Genomic DNA, 22,092 nt, shown 5'->3' with positions numbered 1-22,092 from the left:
GCGTGACTCGAGTGAATGTTTTTTAGAGCACTTTATTTTTCCAAGTTTTATTAATTTACAACGTATTTCACGATTCTTTGGCTTACCAACTATCAATACCAACATATCTGTGTTGTGTGATTGTCATAGTATAGCTCCAGTATTATTTGCAAGATCTAAAAACTTTATTTAAGATGTACAAACAAAGTTATAATGTGAATAAAAGACATAAAGGTACTAAACATATTACATGTTCTCTCAAATCAGTTTCACCACACATTGTTGTGTACTAAAACCACCAAATATTAATATTATTATAATAATACTGACTGCTCGCTCATATTTATTTTGTAAACTAAGCATTTCCGAAAGAAATTACAGAAAAGTATTCGAGCCCCAAAAAGTAAACAATGAAATGGCAACATTATGTCACTTTGTTGATAGCGCAGTTACACCAACCTAACAATCGTACAATCTCTCCTTGTTGTGCAATGTTATGTAGATTACGGATCAAGTAATACGCGTTATCTTTTATTTCGTATGTGCTACTGTTTTTTTTTGTGGAAAACGTGACTATTTCAAAATAATAGTGTGTAATTCGCGTTCATAACATAAAACTATAAGAAAAAATGTGACTATCTTCATTATTTTCATGAGATGGCTGAAGAGTGAGTGAGATAACGAATTAACGAACTTCACACTTGTTTCATTCATTTTTTTCTCAGTTGACAGTCTGTATCAATCAAAACACGAAGTTTGTACTACAGACTACTTCAGTCGGTCAACCAGCCTGTTGAGTTTAGTGTGTGTGTTTTCGCAGTGACTTACAAGGAAAGAATTAGTGCATATCTACAAAATAAATCTACAAGTGCTTTGATCGTGTTGTGTAAACTTTTAACTTCGTGGTCAAATTGGACTGAATTTGAAATAAAGTTTCATTTTAGTGTCAATTCGAGTGGTTTCAATACGACTTTTGACGTCACACGAGGCAGCCAATCAGTTGGCGCCAAAGGGAAAATTAACTATAGTCTAAAGTTGGGTGTTTTGATTAATTGGGACATTTTTGCACGTGAAATGTTTTATAAACGTAAATAGTGTCTGCATTTTGGAATAATGCTATTAAAATGTTCTGCGGACGGCAGACCAATGAGGGTGAGCGGCGCGCCGGCCAGCCACGGCAACGGTGCGAGAGGTAAGGTCGGATACTTCATCATATTTCATCCTCACACATCACCAACCAGTTTCATTTTATATTTGGAACTACATACTTGATACTGGCAACATAAACTTGCAGCTGCTTTGGTCAAAACATTCTGAACTTTAATCAAAACAAAAACCTGATAATTTTGTATATGCAACACATTTATTATCCAGTTTCTAATTCTTATGCAGTTACAATACGTTGCTATGTCTTAAAATCTGTTCCTTACGAATCAATATAATATATTTTTTACTTTTCCTTACAATACATTTTGGTATGTGAGTATTTATTTACTATAAACATTGGTCTGTCAATAATTTTATTTTTGTTTACCCAGTGATAAGTTTTAATTCTTATCTGTGAATGTAAGCATTGTATATTAGTTTTGTAATTTCCGTTCCAATTTTAAATGTTTGTAGTAATATTAATATTGTTGAGTCTCTCAACAAAAAAACTGCACCATTGTATTTTTTATGTTTTATTATGTCACAAGGATATTAAAAATGGTTATTGATTGATGAAACATAATAATAGCAATAGTTAAAAAAACAATAATTTGTGGCTTCAATTGGTTAGGGACAGGTCAAGTTATTTTGGGTAATTAAAAATTTGTATGCTTTTCTGAATACATTAGACATGGTACAAAGTCTATTATGCTTATATTTTGCTAAAGGCATTATATAGATAAGTCTTTATAACATTGTGAAATAAATCATACCTAAAAATGTACTCTATTTATGATCCAAATAAAAAAGAATAAAAGATTACTGGGTCTGGATATATATACTAAGTTATACTACTTGGCAATATGTTTCAACTAGTGTTGAGTATTTGAGAGTATTTTTTAAAATAAATGTATGTAACAAAAAAGAACAAATTATTATGATTTTTTCTATGTAACCTGTTTTTAGTTGTTGTTTGTTTTTATATATTGGTGTCATCAAATAAGATATATTATCAATGTATTAAGATAAACAACAAAATGTATGCAACAGATAAAATCATAAATACTGTTATGTCGCATACATATGTTATGAGAAATATTCATGATATAATGATAATAGGTCATTTTAAAGTTCTAAAAACCACCCAATGCTTCAGTTTCAAAGAGGTATTGGTCACTTAGTATATATAATAATCATAATAAAAATATACAGTATCTAACTTGTAACTACTATTTTATAATATATCGCTGACAAGTCTTGACATATTTTTCCTATCAAACTCCTTAATTGCCAACTGTTAAAGTATTTTGTTATATATTTTAAAACTATAGTTCATGTTTTTTTTTTGGATAAAATGTATAATCACAAAAAAAATCTCAACTCAGCGACATAAAAATAGTAACAAATGTCCCATTTGTGATAAAAATAGTACCATCTATATTCTCATCTGCACTGGCCTAGAAACATATAAAATAAATTTTATAAAAAATGTGTTATGTGACCGAATGAAAATGTATGCACATACAATTTGAATGAATTTAGGCTTACTTGTTTATACATGGCTTTGAAGATTACCTGTTTTTGTAGAGTTTTTTATGTGATTTTATAACTCTGTTGTCAGGTGCATGTTGGAAATGATTGGTAGAGTTCTGTAGTTCAAGTCCTGGTATGGTGTGTAGCATTACTGCATCTGGTGTGTACTGCAAATATAATGACAAAAAAAACATCCACATCATGTCTTTATCCCCGAAGGGTTAAGAAGTTATCACCAAGGGCATCCACTTTTCGCCATTTGCGTTTCATCTCATTGTGGTAGGTAGTGGGTCTTTCACCAATTCGGACACAACATTTTAACTGCTAATACTGAGCAGAATACAAAGACTAATACAGCAAAATCATGCCAGATTTGAATGTACGGGCGCTTAGGAAAACGACTCGTCCGAACGAATCACGATTTACACAGGATTCTCATGCCTCTGTGAATCGAGATTTACAGTGTATGTGGGCCGTCTACACAACGATCAAGTTGAGCGTACAGGTTTTCCCGAACATGCAGATTGATCGTCTTGACAATATAATAATTAAGCATATTATAATTCCGTATAATTATTAAATTTCTACGACTGATTTGATAATCTGAAGTAATTCGGACACCGGCGGAGTAATTTTACGATTTTCTTGTTTATGAAAGCACTTAAATTAACAAAATTTACTGATGTTACTTAACGTAGTTATAAAATTAATAAAACGCAACACCTTGACTCTGAGGTACGAGGTAATAGCGAAAGGCACATTTATGTGTCAACTGTAATATGATTTGCACATATTTTGAAATGTGTTTTACTTAACAAAAATAGCCCGATACCTGCAGGCTTCCCTTTAGTAACTAATTATTAATAAGCTAATAAGCATAATAGTTTTAATTATCATTAGAACCATTTGCAAACCACATTTCTGCATATCAGTAGTACCTATATGTAGTGTCGGGTTCCTTTTTGGAAAATGTCACCCTTCGCCATTGCTACTTTGAAAAACAGTGGTAAAACAAGTAAAATTAAATAATAAAATGCTTATCACTGGACTTAACGGTTTACCGAGGGGCCACCCTTCTTATAGTAAGCTCAATTTATTTTTAAAGTTTTCATAGACATAACCATCATCGACATATTATTTGTGCCGATTAGCAACTTCCCATACAACATCAGACATTAGATTTTCATAATATTAATATCGATTACAATGTCTTTCAAAACGTAACCCAATGCATTCTCTTTGACCGTAAATGTACCTAATCAAAGTTACTACAAACTGCATTGAAATTGACAAGTCACGCAAGCGACCTGCCTTAAAGTCAGTTTTATGCCGTACCAATGTTTTAGAAAACCTCGGTACTATCAAATTATAATGAACCATTTCATTAGTATAATGAAACAATGAGCTGCCGATAGGTAAACAATGACATTTCGCTCGCCGCACGCGAATGTCTCCAATCAAAGTTTAAGATAAGGCGTTAATGTTAAAAATAGAGTGGTATATGCGTCATAATACATAATATTTGATTAGCTGCCGTCACAGAGAACGCCGGGTTTAAAAGTTGTAGTGTAACTGTCCAAGCATTGTACTGTTCGTATTGACTAGGCTGACCGCTTAAGACTCAGAGGCTGAACAAACCTTTAAGAGTTTGGAGTATTGGATGTTCAAGAATTCCTGTTAGAAGGCAGCGACGAAAAGTTAAATTTTCCGAAAGGGACCCCGACACAACATATAGGTACTAATATGCATAAATGCGATCTGCAAATCTATCTGATGATAATTAGATTTTACGTCAATTATGAAAGGGAAGCCGGCAAGAATTGGTTTATATGGACCCTTTGCCACTGCCAGAAGGTATCAAAAGGAAAGTAGGATACAGATAGGAATGTAAGACAAGATGAGTCGCCAGGGTCGTCGTTGCAAGGCTGTCTACCGACCTCGCAGTCACGGCGTGGCACCGTGCCACGTCTTGGTTTCATCTTCACGGGTGAATAGTTAGAGATTTTTTGTAGTTAAACAATGACTACAGAGACTGGTACGGAATTCCGCGTAGTCTAGACTACAATTCCAATGTCACTAGTCAAACCGGAAATAATGCTTAGTTTAATAAATTGACCTTTTTGTTTGTAGTGGTGTCATTTGATTTACTCGTGAATGCACTGGCATTTGTTAATAGCGCTTGTGTCCACCATAAGCGTCTAGTTGCCTGTAGCTGCAAATCAGCGGCAATTACACACATTATGCAATAGGAGTTACATTATCGATGTAACACGTGTAGCGGTGCGTCCTTGCTGCCCGGTTTTTACGTGTTTTAACCCGAACCAAGGTCGTTTGCGACGCATCGAAGCTTTGATGTTTCAGGAAGTAATGAGATTCATAAAAACATAATTGACTGGTCAAATTGACTCGATGTGCCTGATAGTGGAATCCGTTAGTCTTAGTTTTAACAGGATTTGTTTCTTACGAGCGCTTTATACTGTTTGTTCGTGTTTGGAACAATAGGACATAATTGTGTAAGTGTGAAGAGGCACCGCTAGCCAGGACGCCTTTAGGCCCGCCTCACGAAGTTGTAGCTCGAGCGGCAACGCGAGCGGTTTTGTGTCAGCACCGAAGAGTGAGCGAGACAGATATACGGGAGAATAAGACGTATGCCTGACACAGAGCAGTGCCGATAGAGCCGCTGTGCCGTTCGCCGAGCCGCTCGCTATGCCGCTCGCCGTGCCGCTAGCCACTTGCCTGTTTTCATAACGGTGCCCTTAGGCGATGATAGTCTTAGACAAATAGTGTTCGAAAAAGCAACATAAATGGTATTACCCGATCTAAGATTCAAACGCAAGAGCTCTCCGACGCCGTCCCATTGAGTTATCACGTGGCAAAGTAAAAAACCTTATTACATATGTATAACTATATATAATCTTCTCAACGAAATGTAAACATGAAAATGATTTAAAAAGTTAAAGGATATTTAACAAAATTCATCCATGAAAAACATTCAACAGCTCAGCATACTAATTTGAATAGACTGCGATGTGAACTCACTTTGCTAATAAAACATAAAAATATTTGCGAACCGAGAAAAACAAGCTTTATTTATAGACTAATCTACGGCTAGATCAAACTAGATTTCACATCATAACAAAACTAGCGATCAGTCCATAACAACGTGATAGTATTCATTAAGGTTGAATATGAACCTGCGACCCGTCGATGGATGAGGACACCGCACCTTCCGCTCTAAATCGTCGAATAAACAAACAGTTTAATTATAAACACAGTAGTAATAACTTTGAATTAATTTATTTATTTGATAGCTTTATATGAATCAATATTATTGGCTGACATCAAAGGAATATCCGTTGGTGTGAGGTGCGTCGTTGAATCCGGGTTCCGGTTTTGAAATGAGGCTGAACGCATGCGCAAATACGAGATTCAAGTAAGTAGGCATCTTTCCAGCGACGCTGCCTCTTTTTATCATGAGAAACTGGCTAAGCAGAGACCAGTTTAGAAGATTTTTGTTTTTTCGCTATAATCGTTATGGTATTGATAATTTCACAAAATAACAAAGGAGTCAGCTAGTTAAATTAGGTTACAAATATTAAAAAAATAATTACTTTTAACCGACTATGGCGAAACAAGAAAAAGTTGCGATTTTAACACGCTGTGTATTTATCCCTAATCGTTGATGTATCTTGGTCTCCCAGTGGCCGTCCTGAGCGGAGGTTCGTAACACTAATGGATTGCTTTCACCATGGTCATTAATTTCCAAGGGATGCGAGCGCCTAAAGCCCCCACCCGAAAGTCTGGTTTGTTTGTATAAGCCGACCCTGGTCAAGCTAACAAGCTTATGTGATGTTCAAAAATCCTTATATCCATTTTGTTTCACTCTAGCGTCACTCCTACTAATGTGGTTTCTATCTATTCCTATTAATTGCGCAATGGTTATAGGCTATATTCCAGATTTTCTTATAGCATGTTGTCAATTTATTACACAGACAAGGCATATTAAATATACAAATAAAAAAAAAACAATTTAAAAACGGTTCGAAATATAGGCTTGTTAGAAACTTCAAGACACTGAACTCATTCTGCGTAGATCGGACCACCAACAGCTAAAATTTAAAAAGTTTATAATTGTAAAATGTAGGTAGATATTGTAACTTTGACTTTGCGGATGAACAACACCTCAGTCCCCCCCGTGACCATGAAGGCTGCAGCCTTCGAAACGTCGGGAGAAAACTAAAACATTAAAACCGCGATAAAATCCGCAAAATAGTTTAATTTTAAGGCTGTATTTCATTATAAATGAAAAATAAATTATATAAATAGTTAATTTGACTCTACTCCCACCTCATGTTAAACAGTGTTTTCGAGATAGCATGATACGTCTTATCACTGTGTATTCGGTCGAGGTTTACTAACGAAATTTGCAAAAAAACATACCTACTGTATAAATTTTTTGCTGATTTACATGTTTTATTACATCACACGAAACTGATTAGATAAATACATTTAACGGGTCGCCATGCTGGGAGAGATTATATCAAGGTTATTTGATTTGATATATTACAGATTTACTATTTAATTGATCGAGATTTGAGTAATAGATGTTTAGGAGAAGCGTTATCTAAAATTACAATATTCAGCGTTGCAAAACGTGTGATGGTTGTGATAATTGTCTTAAAATAAACTCCATTTTTTTTATCATGGTGACACCCCTAGGCATCGAAATAAACAACATCCGGATTTGGCAACCCTGCACGTGTAAGCGCTATCGTGTTCCGGATTGAAGGACGTTGGAGCCAGAGTAATTGCTGGACATTACGATACATCGGATGTCTGTAGCTAACGAGCGCAGTGCAAAGCAGTCATTTATAATTCGAACTTTTGAATGGCGTTCAGTGTGTGGGCGTATCGTTTATTATTAAGCGAGGAATTTGCGGGTTTCATAATTCACGTTATATAAAAAAAAAAACAAAATCCTTTCTACCTCCTATTGGCAGTGAAAAAAAACAAACGGTTAGTGGTAGTCCGGTAAAATTCGTTAAACAATATTATCATGTAAAATTTTTCCCGCATCGGCAAAGTATTTCAAAAGCATAATTAACTTTCATGACGATGTGTTCTTGGTAATCGATAATCATCACAAAAAGTATCAATTTAAATCCACGTTAAATAAGACCCGATCTTCACAAAAGCGTGTAAAAGGGTTTGAAAAAAGATCCCGAGATCGTCTCGCTACAAAACCCAAGAGATGTGAAGGCACAATAAAATATCTGCACGGTACATTACTCTTGCGTAGGGTTGAAACAGTTGCACAATATATTTTTAAAATAAAACTAATTAACGGATTTTATCGCGGTTTTTTATAATATAATTTTCTCACGACTTTTCGAAGACTTTCAGCCTTCGTGGTCACGGGGCGGACTGAGGTGTTGTTCATCCGCAAAGCCAAAGTTACAATATGTATATACAACTTTTTAAATTTTAGCTGTTGGTGGTCCCAACTACGCAGAATCAGCACACAGTGCTTTGAAGCCTGACAGCGGGTTTTTTAGGTTCCGATTTAATTGAATATAGGACTGAATCCCATTAATCAAATCATTATACAAAATATTTGTTAAGAACCGATGTGAAGCGAGAGTTTAGTATTGCGTTCTGTATTGTAAGATTTTCTACAACCCAAATACCGTTCTCCTTCCCTGATCCTTCTTCTCCTTTCGACGTCAGCGTAACCATGATTCTTCTAGCATCAGGTTGTTAATAGCTATTGGCTACCAAGATGACCCACCAGCTTGTTTGCTGACCTGTGCTATAAAAAACAGTGCCGGTTTGGTGATTATAACCTTGTGATCGTTAAGGTAAATAGGTAAAAGGCTGGCGGCCAAGTAGGACATCTGATAGTAATAGATCATCGTTATCCATAATCGCAATTTACTAGAAATGGTGTGTGCGTTTCCGACCTTTGAGGTATTTTGTAATGTAGGCAAATTGCCAAACTGTACGAAAGGCTACCAATGTCGGTTCGTATGATTGTTAAATGTAGGTAGATATTGTGATTGACTTTTCCGACGACCAACACTTGTTCCCCCGTGATTATGAAGGCTGCAAAGTCTTCGAAATGCTGCAAGAAAATAATAATATAAAAAACCGCGATAAAATCAGTAAAATAGTTTTATTTAAAAGTCTAACATTCGCGTAAACATAAGAAATCATTGTGCCGGTTTTGTTGGAATAATAGCAGATAGAAGCTGGCAATGCCGTCCAATTTATAAAAAATCTCCATTAGGCTGAACAAACTTGTTTCGATGACAAAATGTTACTTATTAATCCCACAATTATTAACCGCTTTGTGATCTCTAAACTCGTAGAACATTCAAATTGATTATTTCTTGTTTCCGACTTTTATACCATATAACACAAACGTCATTGATTCTTATTGGTTTGCTGTATTATAAACCAATTACTAAAGACTGTCAAATGAGGATAATGGGAATATGTTTGATATGCCTGCATATGCAAAAACATACGAGGCATCGGATTATGCTAACTTCATATCAAGTAACAATGCAATCGTGGATTATTTATGTTTTAGACACTCTCGGAGTGTAGAATATCAAAGAAAACTTTATGAAAATTCCGATACTTGGATTTTAATTAATATTGTCGCATAATTGAAACTACTGTAGATACCATTCTCACGTAAATTTTTTTAAAATAATTTTTTAACCTTATTGTGAAAAAGAAGGTTTTCCTAAAATAGCCTCGGCAAATCTTTAGATAAAGAATTTAATAATAAATATTTTATTAAAAAATGTCTAAATTAAAGGCGTCCTAGCAACCCTACTCATCTGGCGGCTTCTATTTCCAGATTTCAATTTCATTAAATCGTAGTCAGTGAACGTTTAATGTCCGTCGATTAAGTGTAGCTAGGCAGAGAAAACAATGCTATTTATTATTTGTAACGCTTTGCGTGTGTACTCGAATAATAACGGACTAAGTTTATTCGAGCGGCCTAGAAGACAACAAAGGCTTGATAAAGTATGAGTTTATGGAAGAACATTTACTTCAGAAATTGATTAAGAAAGCTAATTAAGGAAGATTAAAAAAGATACCACACGATTTAGGCAATACAGGGAAATGATCTTAATGACAAAAAATGTGTTTACTGAAAGTTTTATTTATACGACTGAATGGCAAGAAGTGAAGCTATTTGCCTAATAGGAAACAGTAGAAAAACTATAACAAATTATTTAAGAATATTACGTTCTTATGATTATTTCGATATCATTCAAATCTGAACACAATTTTTGTACACTGCTGTCTTTTAGAATTAGTTGATATTCACTCAGACGGCCTATCGACTCCAAGATAAGTGTCAAGTAATGTAAAGTATACATGTAGAAAAGTACGGCAATAAAAGAATCAATTTAATGTGAACATATTTTTGCGAAGATTAGCAAATAAAAATACACCAATAATCTCGTTGACTATTTGACCTCTTGTGATGTGGGACAAAGAGATACGATGCTATTTATACTTCACCAATACAATTATTAATAGATTATAATACTTAATGTATGTGGATAAATGGAGTAAAATAATCACACAATGGTACCCACGGGATGGAAAAAGAAAGAGAGGTAGACCACAAAGAAGGTGGGATGACGACATTAGACAAGTCTCAGGAATAACTTGGGGTAGAGTGGCCATAGAAAGGCCAGAATGGAGGACATTGGGGGAGGCCTTTGCCACCTGGCAAACGGATACACAAAAATGGAACAAAAGTTGACTATATGAATAACAAAGCAAAAAAGTTCTGTCTGAATAAAGGCTTAAATAATAATAAATACTAAATGCCTTTTAGCCTTTTTAACATTAATAAAAGTGAATACAACAATGTATGAGGAGAGCGAATTATTTCGGACACAATCGTTGTATGGCAAGAAATATTAAAATTGTTGATTGTAACAGTTTGACTGCAAATGCTAGTGGTTTGGATAGGTAGAAGGTTGCTATCACCAGGTCACACAATTCGTCGAACCAAGTTAGTATCAATTGCTTTTAGTAAAACGAAGTTTTCTTGGTCTAGAACAAAGTTTCTTGATTCACAGACCACTTACAAAATTTTAGAATTTTACATCTTTTTAGCAAGACTTGCTCAACTATATTTTAATAATATAACAGCAGACAATACAACTTAAATTAAACTATTTTTATCGCGATTACGATTTTTATCGCGGTTTTAATATTTTAGTTTTTTTCCGACGATTCGAAGACTTTGCAGCCTTCATGATCACGGGGGGGACTGAGGTGGGGTGAGGTCAACACATTTAAATGTCGAACATTCGCGTAAACATAAGAAATCTAACTTAAACTCAGCCACTTATACTACGTACCACATTCAAGACAAACCAGCTTGTACTTTGAGATATTCTTTGCCAACTTTTTTTATCAGATGAAAACAATCGATTGACGCAAGTGGACACTATAGCAAACAAGATATCAAGGCACCCGTACATCTAGAACGGCCTATGAGATAATGTACCTAAGTTTATGAACGTGTAATACGTAATTACATAAACAAGCCGGCACAAATCAAATGAATTTGGGTGTTTTTGTTAGCCTCTCGACTTTGCACTGATAATCAACGAGATGGCTAACAAAATAATTGGATCTTTAGGCCACATTTAAATGTTTTTAGCACAAGATTCAATAGTTTGTTTTGTACATTTGAGGGCATGTGAGTTAGATGTTGAGAATAAATTGTCATGTAACAGTTCTTGAATCTAAATCTAATCTTGCAAAATGAAGAATAATGTGGTTTCAATTCCACTTGCGATACAATTATCGTCGTATATTTGCTCAAATCTGGATTTTGTAGTATTCAAATTGTGTTATGCCATAAAGTGAAGAAAAAGTATTGTGTATAATTGTTGGATGTATTTATTTATTAATCTCGCGACCTCTCTAATTGATACAGATTTCTCGCCGAGAATCTAATTCGAGCTATTTCTCTCTGCAACCCGACTATATAACAAGTAAAGTGTATCATCAAGCTCTTCTTGAATTAACTGCAAATTTAAATCGGCCGGTTATTTTATTGGGTTGCTGTGGTTATCGTGGTGTTATCGGTGGCTGTCGGAGGTCAGGAGCGGTGTTTACAGAACAGATATGCGCACGCGACGAGAGTGTGGAACGCGCTTGCAGTATACAGCTGATCGATTTTGGTCATTGACTTATATTTAGTATACTTTAAATTTAAATACAGTTTCTGATCAGTACCTGATTTTTACAACTAGGAACCGTAAACTTATTGCGCTATAGAAGTTTGTACGGACAGTTATATAAGATTGTGGAACAAAATCAGCAAACACGCTTTCAAAACAAATTATCGTGTGTTGCAAGTTCGTGAAGTACTGCAAAACGATGTTGACGATGTCGATACATATTCCAAGCTCGTATCGATATTGAAATCGATTGTAGGACTTCGCGCAGGTGATTCACGACCTAAAACTGGATGAGAGATTATCGAACTTTTCTTAACCGTCGATCATTGTAAAACCACACCGAGCGTACAATCGTATTGTTTGTAATTTGCCGAGTTACCAGAAAAAGTATCCACTTTGCTGCTGTCTCACATTATGCACACTTGGTAGAAACTCGTAAGCCGACCCCGTTTGTGACTGCGTTATTTAACATAACATCAACATTACTTATGTAACAAGGTTTTTTACATCCACGTTAACCAGGGTATTAGACGATTTCTTAATAACAAATAAATTGATTGACCGAATTGCTGGTTTGTCTGTCCATCTGTGTAATATATAGTTTGTTATAGTATTTAATGTATTACAACTTTTTCGTATGGATTTGCAACGTGTATACCTGTGAATCAAAACTGATTTATTGCAAAACATACTAATCCTTTCTCAATTGTCCTAAGTGTGAGCATTGTCTAAATTTCATTTAATATTATATGTTCAATATAAAAAGATCTGTTGACACGAATTTCACTAAGTACATTTTAAATCTCTTAATGGAAAGTTACTTCGTCCAAGGAAGGAATTAAATTTAATATACATTAAGTACAATATACATAAAAGGAACTCGAGAACTGACGATGAGATAAAGAAATAAGATTCCAAATTTACTTTGTCAATTAAAGTTCAAAGGGAGGGCTTATGTCGTCGCTCGGCAAAGATCACTGAATCCCTGAGAAAATTGCTTTTAAATGACAAACGGGAGGCATATTGTATACAGAATGATGTAATTTATGGACAAAATATTGAGGATTATTATATAATCTTTGATTAGTAATCAATTGAGGTATTAAATAGTATGGCTTTACATTCATTATTGTTACTTTTAGCTGAGGTTTTGAAATTACTTTTCTAAATTCAGTTAATTTGGTGGCTGACCGCTGACACAGGGATTATTTCTTTTCATTAGTTCACGTCGTTAAACCATATTATTTCTGTATGGCGTATTTTTTTTTTGAAGAATTGTTTTGCTTTGTGTATTTTCATTGAAGTAATCTGTTCCTATGGGTTACTCCATTTACATTTGAGCCGTCAAACCATAGCAACGAAGGGCCTTTAAGCTTCTGTCTCACCTTTTTATCTGATTGTGTTGTGTATTTTGTTTTCAGGAATTGTTTGTGTTTATATTTACTCTGTGATTCCAGAAATATGAATTTCTGGAATTTTATGTACGACTAGTATGTACATGAGTACATACTAGTCGTACATAAAATTCTTTCAATATTTCCAAGTGGTATATCTTGTTAAATTCTGGTAGGTATGACTAGCCTTTCCCAAGTGTGCTGTTAGTTATGAACACCTTGAATTGACAATTAATACAGTAGTTTGCTACTGTAGCTGCGTCATCAGGCGATCAATCTTTCGCGTCTATTGAGGAAAACAAAAACAGTACCTAATCGAAAACGAATCATAAACAAAGATCTGGGATGTAGATTGCGTCAGTGGTACATGGTGGGACGTATAATGAAAACACGCAGGGAAGCCACGATAAGATAACCAATTTAGGTCCATCGTTGAATGAAGAGTCGATGACCGGCGACGCGTCCACAGATAATTACATACGCGCGCGCTGTGCAAAATTTATTTATATGCAAATATTCCAATCAGTGTCGTTGTTTTCATGAAGCGTGCTTGGCGTGGTGGCGTTGGTTTTAAATTTGCTACGTTCAAATATAGTTTCGACTGAAACAATGTATGCATTGAAATTTGTCGGACGTGTATTTTGATAGAGTCTAATGGGAATAGTAAATAATGAATCTGAATAGTTATTCATGTCCTCGAAACTGGGATATCTAATGTGGTTTAAAGCACAATATTCTCATAACTGTCAAAAGACGAAACGTCATTGTATTATTTGTCTTCTATACACCATAAAGTCGACTGTAGTTACTGCTCTATTATGAAAGAAAAGCCTTTAACATAATCGCACCTAGCTTTCTTAAGGCTATGTGTAATGTTCATGATTATAATCACTTACGATCAGACTCACCAGCTTGTCTGCTTACCTTCTGACATAAAAATATTCATAACCCAACGGTCGTACTGTTAACCAGTGTTTGCATAACACATAAGCGTATTGTTTCATGACATCCATTGATACGAACGTAGTAAACCGCGAATAAGGAAATATGCATGCTAATTAATGCGAAAACGTCTTGCCAAAACAGGACACTACCAGAAGTGGTTGCAAAGGAAATCGTGACATCCTTATTTGTATTGGAATAGCTACATTAGACATGATAGAACATATTGAAGGAATATCTAAGAAAGTTATCAGGGTCTTTGTGGGATGCTGAGAGTCTGACCAGCATTGTGCTTTCTCACTAAAAGCGATTCCACGATTAACTTCATAATATGGTCTATTGTGTGCTATCGTATAGTTTGCTTACATCCCCATTCATAATTATCATTACCTTGATTAACTAAGTTCCAAAAAGACAAACGCATTTAGAAAATCTGTTTTGCTTGTTTGTCCCTGTTTTATCGTGGTTTGCCATACTGCGAACATTAAGCACCTCTCATTACATAAATAAGTTGAAGAAAAGGCGCTAGTTTTATCCAACAAAGAATGATGCGTGCGATAAAACGTGTAGAAACACCACCGATGTTTTGACACGGTGCGACTGAATTCCTTCTGTACCTATCAGCGCACCGACGTTCGATAAGATATCGCGAGCGAGTTGCTAATGTCGATATAATTAGACTAGACACAGCGTACGCTCGAGTTAATCCACCAGATATGACATGGGTTGTGACGTAGAGGTTTATAGTTAGCTTTTACACGCGGGTAAATGCTGAACCTTCGAGGATTCAAAAATTGCTTGATTGCACAATGACGCGTGCGCGGCAGAAGAGATCTTGCAATGGTATCTATCGCTGAGTCTCGTACGAGGACCTGTTACGTGCAGTAGTGTTGGTTCAAATTTTCGCGCTTGGCTTTCTTTAAATAATCTTCTTACGCCATTGAAGCTTCTAAAACAAAAACACAAATATAAAAACTTTTACTCTTCTTCGTTCATCAACTTTTTTCACCTTGTTCACCTGTATGCCTCTGTTTCGTTATGCTTATTCCTTCTCAAAGTTTTCTGGAACAAATCCTTCTGCGATAAAATGGACCTTTGTACACCGCAGAAATTATTTGTCTTTGTTCTCAATTGTTTCCAATAAAGAGCATTTGTTGTAAAATAGATTTATGTATCTATACTCAGTTTGTCACTACGGCGTCCTGTCAACTCGCTGCCCGTTGGGTTATCTCACATCCGATAGCGCTAGACAACCGCCAGTGTTTTGAATAACTAGATTTACAACGTTTTATGCAAATTAAACCTTGGGTAGGATAAGTGGAATGTGTAGGAAATAAGCGTATAGAAGATAATTGATTCCGCTATGATCGCGTAGATAGAACTAATGGCTGCTGATCGGAAGTTCTAGAAAATGTATATTTTGATATAGAAAAGATTGTACATAGGGTACAATTTCCATGAAACTAAACAGTGCGCATGCATTGCCCTTAGCAAAAAATTACCAACGGTGACAGGCAAGTATCTTCCTTATTTCCGAATAAGTACAAAATTCGAACACAGTACAAAATCCTAGATAAAAGGACCACTAATAAGATCTGCTTAATGATAATATTTCATAAGTTGCTGTAAACGATATAATATTTTTAAAGTGTTAGGAGACACAGGTGTCAAAGCTAGTCCGTACTGGATGAGGTTTGCACGTAAATTCATAATGATACTGCATACAATGAGTAACGAATATATTTACATACATTTGTAAATAGCTTGGCGTTTGTTTACCTACTTATTACCTATTTTATTAGTTACTACGTTTTGCTCGTAGCTCCGTCTGCGAGAACGCCCAGGAGAGAAAGTATCCTATCATAAACCAGGATTTATTCTACTGTTGTGAGAAAATTTCATCCAAATTGCAGCAAGTTGTGTTTCAGGATTTAAGAATACACACAAAGGGAGACAATAATAACAATATATTCAACATATAAAATACAGACAGCTCCACAATTGTTTTAATGAATAAGATCTATTGCTCTCAATCGTTACAGCGTCAGATATCAACGACAATAATTGCAGTCGTAACATGCCATCCGCTATGAAGTACATTAGCCATTACCAAGATCATTCAGGACATCAAATACCAAGAAAATTTCAATCACGAACTTAATGTAAATTGACACGCGCCATCTGTCGTGCGTCCCTCTTGCTCACTAATTAGTCAAGTAAAGTGATTACAGTTACACCAACTCGTCACAATGATGTATCACTTAGAACAGTCTAATTTCGTTAATGATTTATTTTCAGCGTAGGAATGCGGACGCCTGAACATGTTGTGATGGATCTGTTGCTCGCTCATCGATTTCACTCATCTCCATTAGATATGACCGTTCGCACGAGTGCGAAAGAGATGGATACATTACCGTGAACGCCGTACTGGACGTGCGCAAGCGCAGTTCTAATCGGCCTTGACCTTGTGGATCGAGCTATCGCACTGTTAAGTAATTTGCAATATTGATACATATCAGATTTGTGCGATGCAAAGTTCTAACCTGTTCTAAAAGGTTCTTAATATCACAATAGAGTTATACATATTCGGATGCACGAATAAGTTGTTGATTTTATTCATAGCTTGATGTAGATATGAGAAATAGGAAATAAATAATAATTATGAATACATATTGCATACTTTATACGTATCAACTGAATAAATACTATCGCATTCAAAATACATTTAATATTTTATATTATGTTTTATTCAAACGTTAATAAATGCTTGAAAATAAAGACAAATAAAAATAATTAAATGATAGTATTAACTAGATGTTACTCTCGGCTTCGCCCGCATAAAAAGCCTTTCTGTCTAGAAAAGTCCCTAAATCACTGAAGCGATTCATATACTAACATGTAGAATGCCAGGGCTATCTATTTAAAAATGTCATCATTTCCCATGGGAGCAAATAACGAGGATAAAATGTAGCTTATATGTTAATCCAGAACATGTTCTGTCAGTGTGCCAGTTTAATCTGAATCCGTTCAGCTTTTTCTATGTTTATTTCTAACAAACATCCGAACATTGCACCAGCTTCCGTATTTATAAGTATGAAGTAAGATTGTATTGTTTTTTGACTTGTACTTACCTATATCGAAGGGGCTGTACTTATCAATTACATCCAGGTAATACATCTCATTTCTCAAGTCAACAACATTAAAATATATTTTGGGTTCAAAACATTACTGATATTTCGTTAACATTACAAAAAATTGCTGTTCACGTGTATACTTTTTGTGAACCTGTTTTAGATTATTCATAATGTCACAAAAACGAATAACAAAACTTATTAGACTTTGCAGTTATATCAAGTTACTAAAAAAACATAGTGATGAAAACGATAAATCACACGATTTTAGTCGTTAACAGCATTGCATTAGTTTCAGAATTCTTTATATTAAAAACTAACATCGAACAAATCAAAGTGTCAATCATACCTTCTGTGAGAGGCCGGCCTAAATCTATATACATAAAAATGAATCCCTATTTCCCTTGGGCACGCCATCACGCGTGTACGGCTGGACCGATTTCACTAGTTTTTTTGTTGTTGTTTGTTATTGTCAGGAGAAGGATCTTATGAAAGAAAAATTAAGGAAGTTGAGCGGAACGTTAGAAAATTTAAGAAAAGTTAATATCAGCGATTGACAGAATGCGCGCGTGCATACACAGTTAAGACAGGATAACGTCTGTCGGGTCAGCTAGTATGCTATGAAAATACTGGCCATAGCGAGGCACTTCCACATAATTCGTTCATATGTTTTTATTCCCGGAAATACTCTGAAGATTTTAAATGTTCATTATTACATAATCTTAAGAAACTTAATATTGCAAAACATTTGTTTAACACGTTTAGATCGCGAAAAAATTAACGTAAACAAAATTGCACGTAATCTAATATTGAATGAAGTGACGTAACGAGCGCCGGGTTGCCAACATTTAAATGTAAAAGATGTTTGTGCAGCTGGTGACTGGCTGTTTTATATTAAAAATAAATTTATGAAAAAGAAACAAAAAGCCGAGCGAATTGCTTCTTTCGTGTATCTTTTTTTAAGGATAATCTATTTACAGTCGTTTGTTTTATTATGTTGATTATATAATTTTCTTGTTAAAAACATTATGGTTCAAACAAAGTTATGTTTTTGTTTTTAGCGTTACGCGATACCGTTTATATCACAGAATACAAGAATAATGAGTTTATTTTTAACCGACTTCCTTTTCAGCCTCCAGTTTAATTATGTTTATACATATGTCCTTTAATTCTAAATACAATCTTTGTCGTTTTGTGTTCCAAACCTTTCTAGAAGACAAATTACATATTGAGTGATATTAAACTAACTTCATTATGCTTGAAAGTATAATATGTGCTTGCGCATTGCTGATGCTTGGCAGAAATAGACAAATTGTCATATTTGGCCTTGAAAAACTTTAGAATGTGATGCATTTCATATAATTATTATTTTCCTTAGATATTTACATATGTAAATGGTCTCACAGCAGGAATGCTTCAGTTGTCGTAGAATGGTATGTCCAACAAATAACAGTAATTTCTCATTGTCTAATAAATTGGTTAGTGAGGTTTCCTTGAGTTTCGTTCGTCATATTTAATTTTCTTATTCTCAAAAGTGAATGGTTTGGCTTTGTTTAATAGCCTATCATAAGATTTAAATCTTGAATAAGTAAAGAATTACTAACATAATTCTATTCAAAGAAAGTTTGATCATCCTTTTAGCTGTACTTGTTAGTAAATTTAACATTCTTTTATTTCATCACATGTTTTCCACATATATCTTGTTCAAGATGCGTATTCTTGCGTTTTAACAAGGACAACCTGCCAACAGAATCGTGTCTTGTCTTATACACGTTTTAGTTGACACACCTGTGTGTGAATTACTTGCGACCATATTTTGACCAATGTAAAGTGAAAACTGTTCGATAAACTCCATATCAAGGACGTACCAACTTTCTTCTGTAATTTTTCAATCTTCCTGTTTGTAAATTTCGTTATAAGCTTTATAATTTAGTACTACAATAGTAACGTCAACAAAGGTTGCTTCAAGCCTGTCAATTTCATCATTTGTTTTTAATTACTGATTACATCTTCGCATCATACAAAAGTGTTTGAATCAAACATATTTTATTCTCAAGTTATTTACCTAGGTTACTCTGTATCCAAATTGTGATTCATAATCAAGCATTTTATTAAGTCTACGTAGTTTTATCGTAATCAAACACAGTCGATTTTGCTTTAGTTATGTAACCTTCGCGGCTATTTGTTACTGTAGCTAAAACACCTGTTTATACTTAATTAATTATCTTCATTATCACATAATTGCGGCTAAATGTTTTTGGCATAAGACGTATATTATTTTGCTCTTTTAAGTTATATGTAAAGATTTTTTTTACCTACCGCGACACCATATGGCACTAAGAGTCGGAGTAGTATGACTTCTACAATTGTTTAAACACGTATTACGAACATTCAATAAACGTTGTCCTCGTTGTGGATACATAATGGCCAATTGTGTTTCTTTAATGGACTCTAAATCGGCGGTCACTTTTGGCAATCAAAGCGTCTATTGTAGGTGCGGGGCATTGTGGGACATTAGATTAAAAAACTATAATATTATTTTAAACTTTCCCCGAGTTCATACAGCAATATACTACGACCTATGGTTGACTTTTGAATCGAATTATTAATCTTAACATGAGCAAATTTATATCTCCAATTCGATGTCAAAAAAAAATTCCACCTTATGATGATAATTTTCTTTGCTTTGAGTGCTTTTCTTTATTCTGCAAATAAACATTTAATCGAGGTGCGAAAGAGAAAATGCTTTATACCTACCCTTATTGTCCAAAACTAACACTGAGTGTATTATCAAATTCTTTATAAAGTGTACTAATCATTGCAGAATAATTTTAGTTAAAGTATTGTATTTTTTTGCAGGAACATGACAATTTTATAGCACCAAAGAATGTCTTATTACTAATGATCGCTTTGCACGCATGGCACCTGTTTTATTGTGTAGATAAAGACGTCTATAAAGAATTATAGACTTGAATTCTTGAAGCCCATACAAACCATAAGATAAGAATCTCTAATATACACAATTGCCATTAACAATTAATACTCGTACATGACCTGCCAGAACAGATCTCTTGTATCACGATTATGTTAAACGTTTGTACGTGTTTCATCCCATTGTCGTTGGACTTCCCCTTTGTGGTTGAGGATAAAGGTCATCTTGCAATGAGGTTGACTAATGGATTTAATAGATTGCTGACTAGTTTTTTGCCAGAATTTAAAGCTAGTTTGTCAGAAGTGGTGTTATTAACATGCTGTCATGAAGGTAGAGTTCTTAGGTAGTAAGCTACAAAGTACATCTCCACGAGGAGTGCTGAAGGACGAAACTGTTGGAGTGCTCTGTAGAAACAATACCCAAAGCGATAGATGCAAGTTACGCCGTAGTACCAATGTCTCACAAAAAACTGATGTAAAAGGTCACAATGTTGCCTTTCCTTACTTCATTGATTGTTTCACAAATAATTTCTTGACTATTATACAGTTAAATATTCTGTCCGTTTTAAATGTAACATTAATGATACTTTGTTTGTTTGGTATTTGTATAGGCCGTGTTATCGTGTAGATGCGCCGGCGCAAACGTTGACTGATAACGGTATCTCCCAGATATTTATATAGATTGATACGGCAACTACGTCGATGCGCCCGTTTTACGACCTTACGTACTTTCTTGTACTACTGGCGTTCATTGCATTTTATTTGTATCACTTGTAAATTCATTTATATAATTTGGCCTCTTTATCGCTCATATTTTCTTGTCACTACGATTTATTTAGTAATTTGTCGTTTAGGAGCTTAAAGGATATTTTTTTGACATCACTAGACGTTGGATGAATGTTCAATTTTCTTTTCGGTGTATTAGGTGACATTTGTGCTTATGAAATATTCACTTGCCTTATCTGTCATATTACTTCAAGTTTCTACAAAGCCTATGCCTGATTGACGCAGGCACTTAAAAGCTTCCACTTCACTCGGTATTAAACACCGTTTGCAGTGGAACCAATGACTCATGTCCCTCTAATACGTCTAGTATCATTTTAGAGTCTTCAACAATATCTTACTATCCGTCAGCAACAGAATTTAGGTGATTTCTAGATTGCGTTATCCGTGGGTACTATCGTGTCTAAGGCATTTGAAAAGCAGAATGCAGTCGAGCTACTGTTTTGGAATAGACGTGATCTTCATCCAAACATTTCTTGGCATCAACGATTATCTATACGTCTAAAATGATAACCAACCCATCTATACTTATTTTCATCATAAAATTTCTCAACGTAAGTAAAGAAACAAAGCGTGAACATGCATTAGTTGAAACCGTGACGTAACTTTACCGTAACCCAAACGTCGTACGTTACGTTATAACGTGAAACTGGAGGTTTGTGGGTTTCGTAATTAGGTTGTTCATTCATATTAAATGTTTATATGCATATTTCATCAAGGTAATGTGACGCGGGTCGTGGCTTTAGTGTCGCAGTTACATTCGGTGGTTATATTTCGTCTGTGGCAGAGGGTGTCTATGGTTCGGTTTCTTCTTAAATCATACAAGGTTCTTTTGTGTCTTTGGCTTTTGTTATGAGCAGTAGTCGATCCTGCCTTAAAACTTTTTCCCGGCATATAAGTAGTGCTATTTATTTTCTAAAACTAGATCAATCTGGGTGACAAATTTTAGCCAAACTGGTTCACCAATTGCGAAACTTTAGCTCATTTAAACAAATTTACAAACTTTTACAATAACATGACAGGAGT

The 22,092-nt window shown here is 34.8% G+C and overlaps 1 protein-coding gene across 2 annotated transcripts in view; it reads left to right on the top strand.

Annotated features, from left to right (window-relative positions):
* The first annotated feature begins 439 nt into the window (after positions 1–439).
* LOC115450617 (nuclear factor of activated T-cells 5) overlaps positions 440–22,092 on the top strand; it is a 103,638-nt gene continuing 81,985 nt past the window's right edge. For both annotated transcript variants that reach the window (XM_037441703.1, XM_030178671.2), the window contains exon 1: positions 440–1,171. In XM_037441703.1, coding sequence (XP_037297600.1) covers positions 1,093–1,171 — 79 coding nt within the window. In that variant the 5' untranslated portion in view covers positions 440–1,092. The remainder of the gene's footprint in view (positions 1,172–22,092) is intronic.

Source organism: Manduca sexta, chromosome 23, assembly GCF_014839805.1.
Source record: "Manduca sexta isolate Smith_Timp_Sample1 chromosome 23, JHU_Msex_v1.0, whole genome shotgun sequence".
Taxonomy (NCBI): Eukaryota; Metazoa; Arthropoda; class Insecta; order Lepidoptera; family Sphingidae; genus Manduca; species Manduca sexta.
The sequence above is the reverse complement of the archived record's forward strand: the minus strand, read 5'-3'. Positions and strand labels throughout refer to the sequence as shown.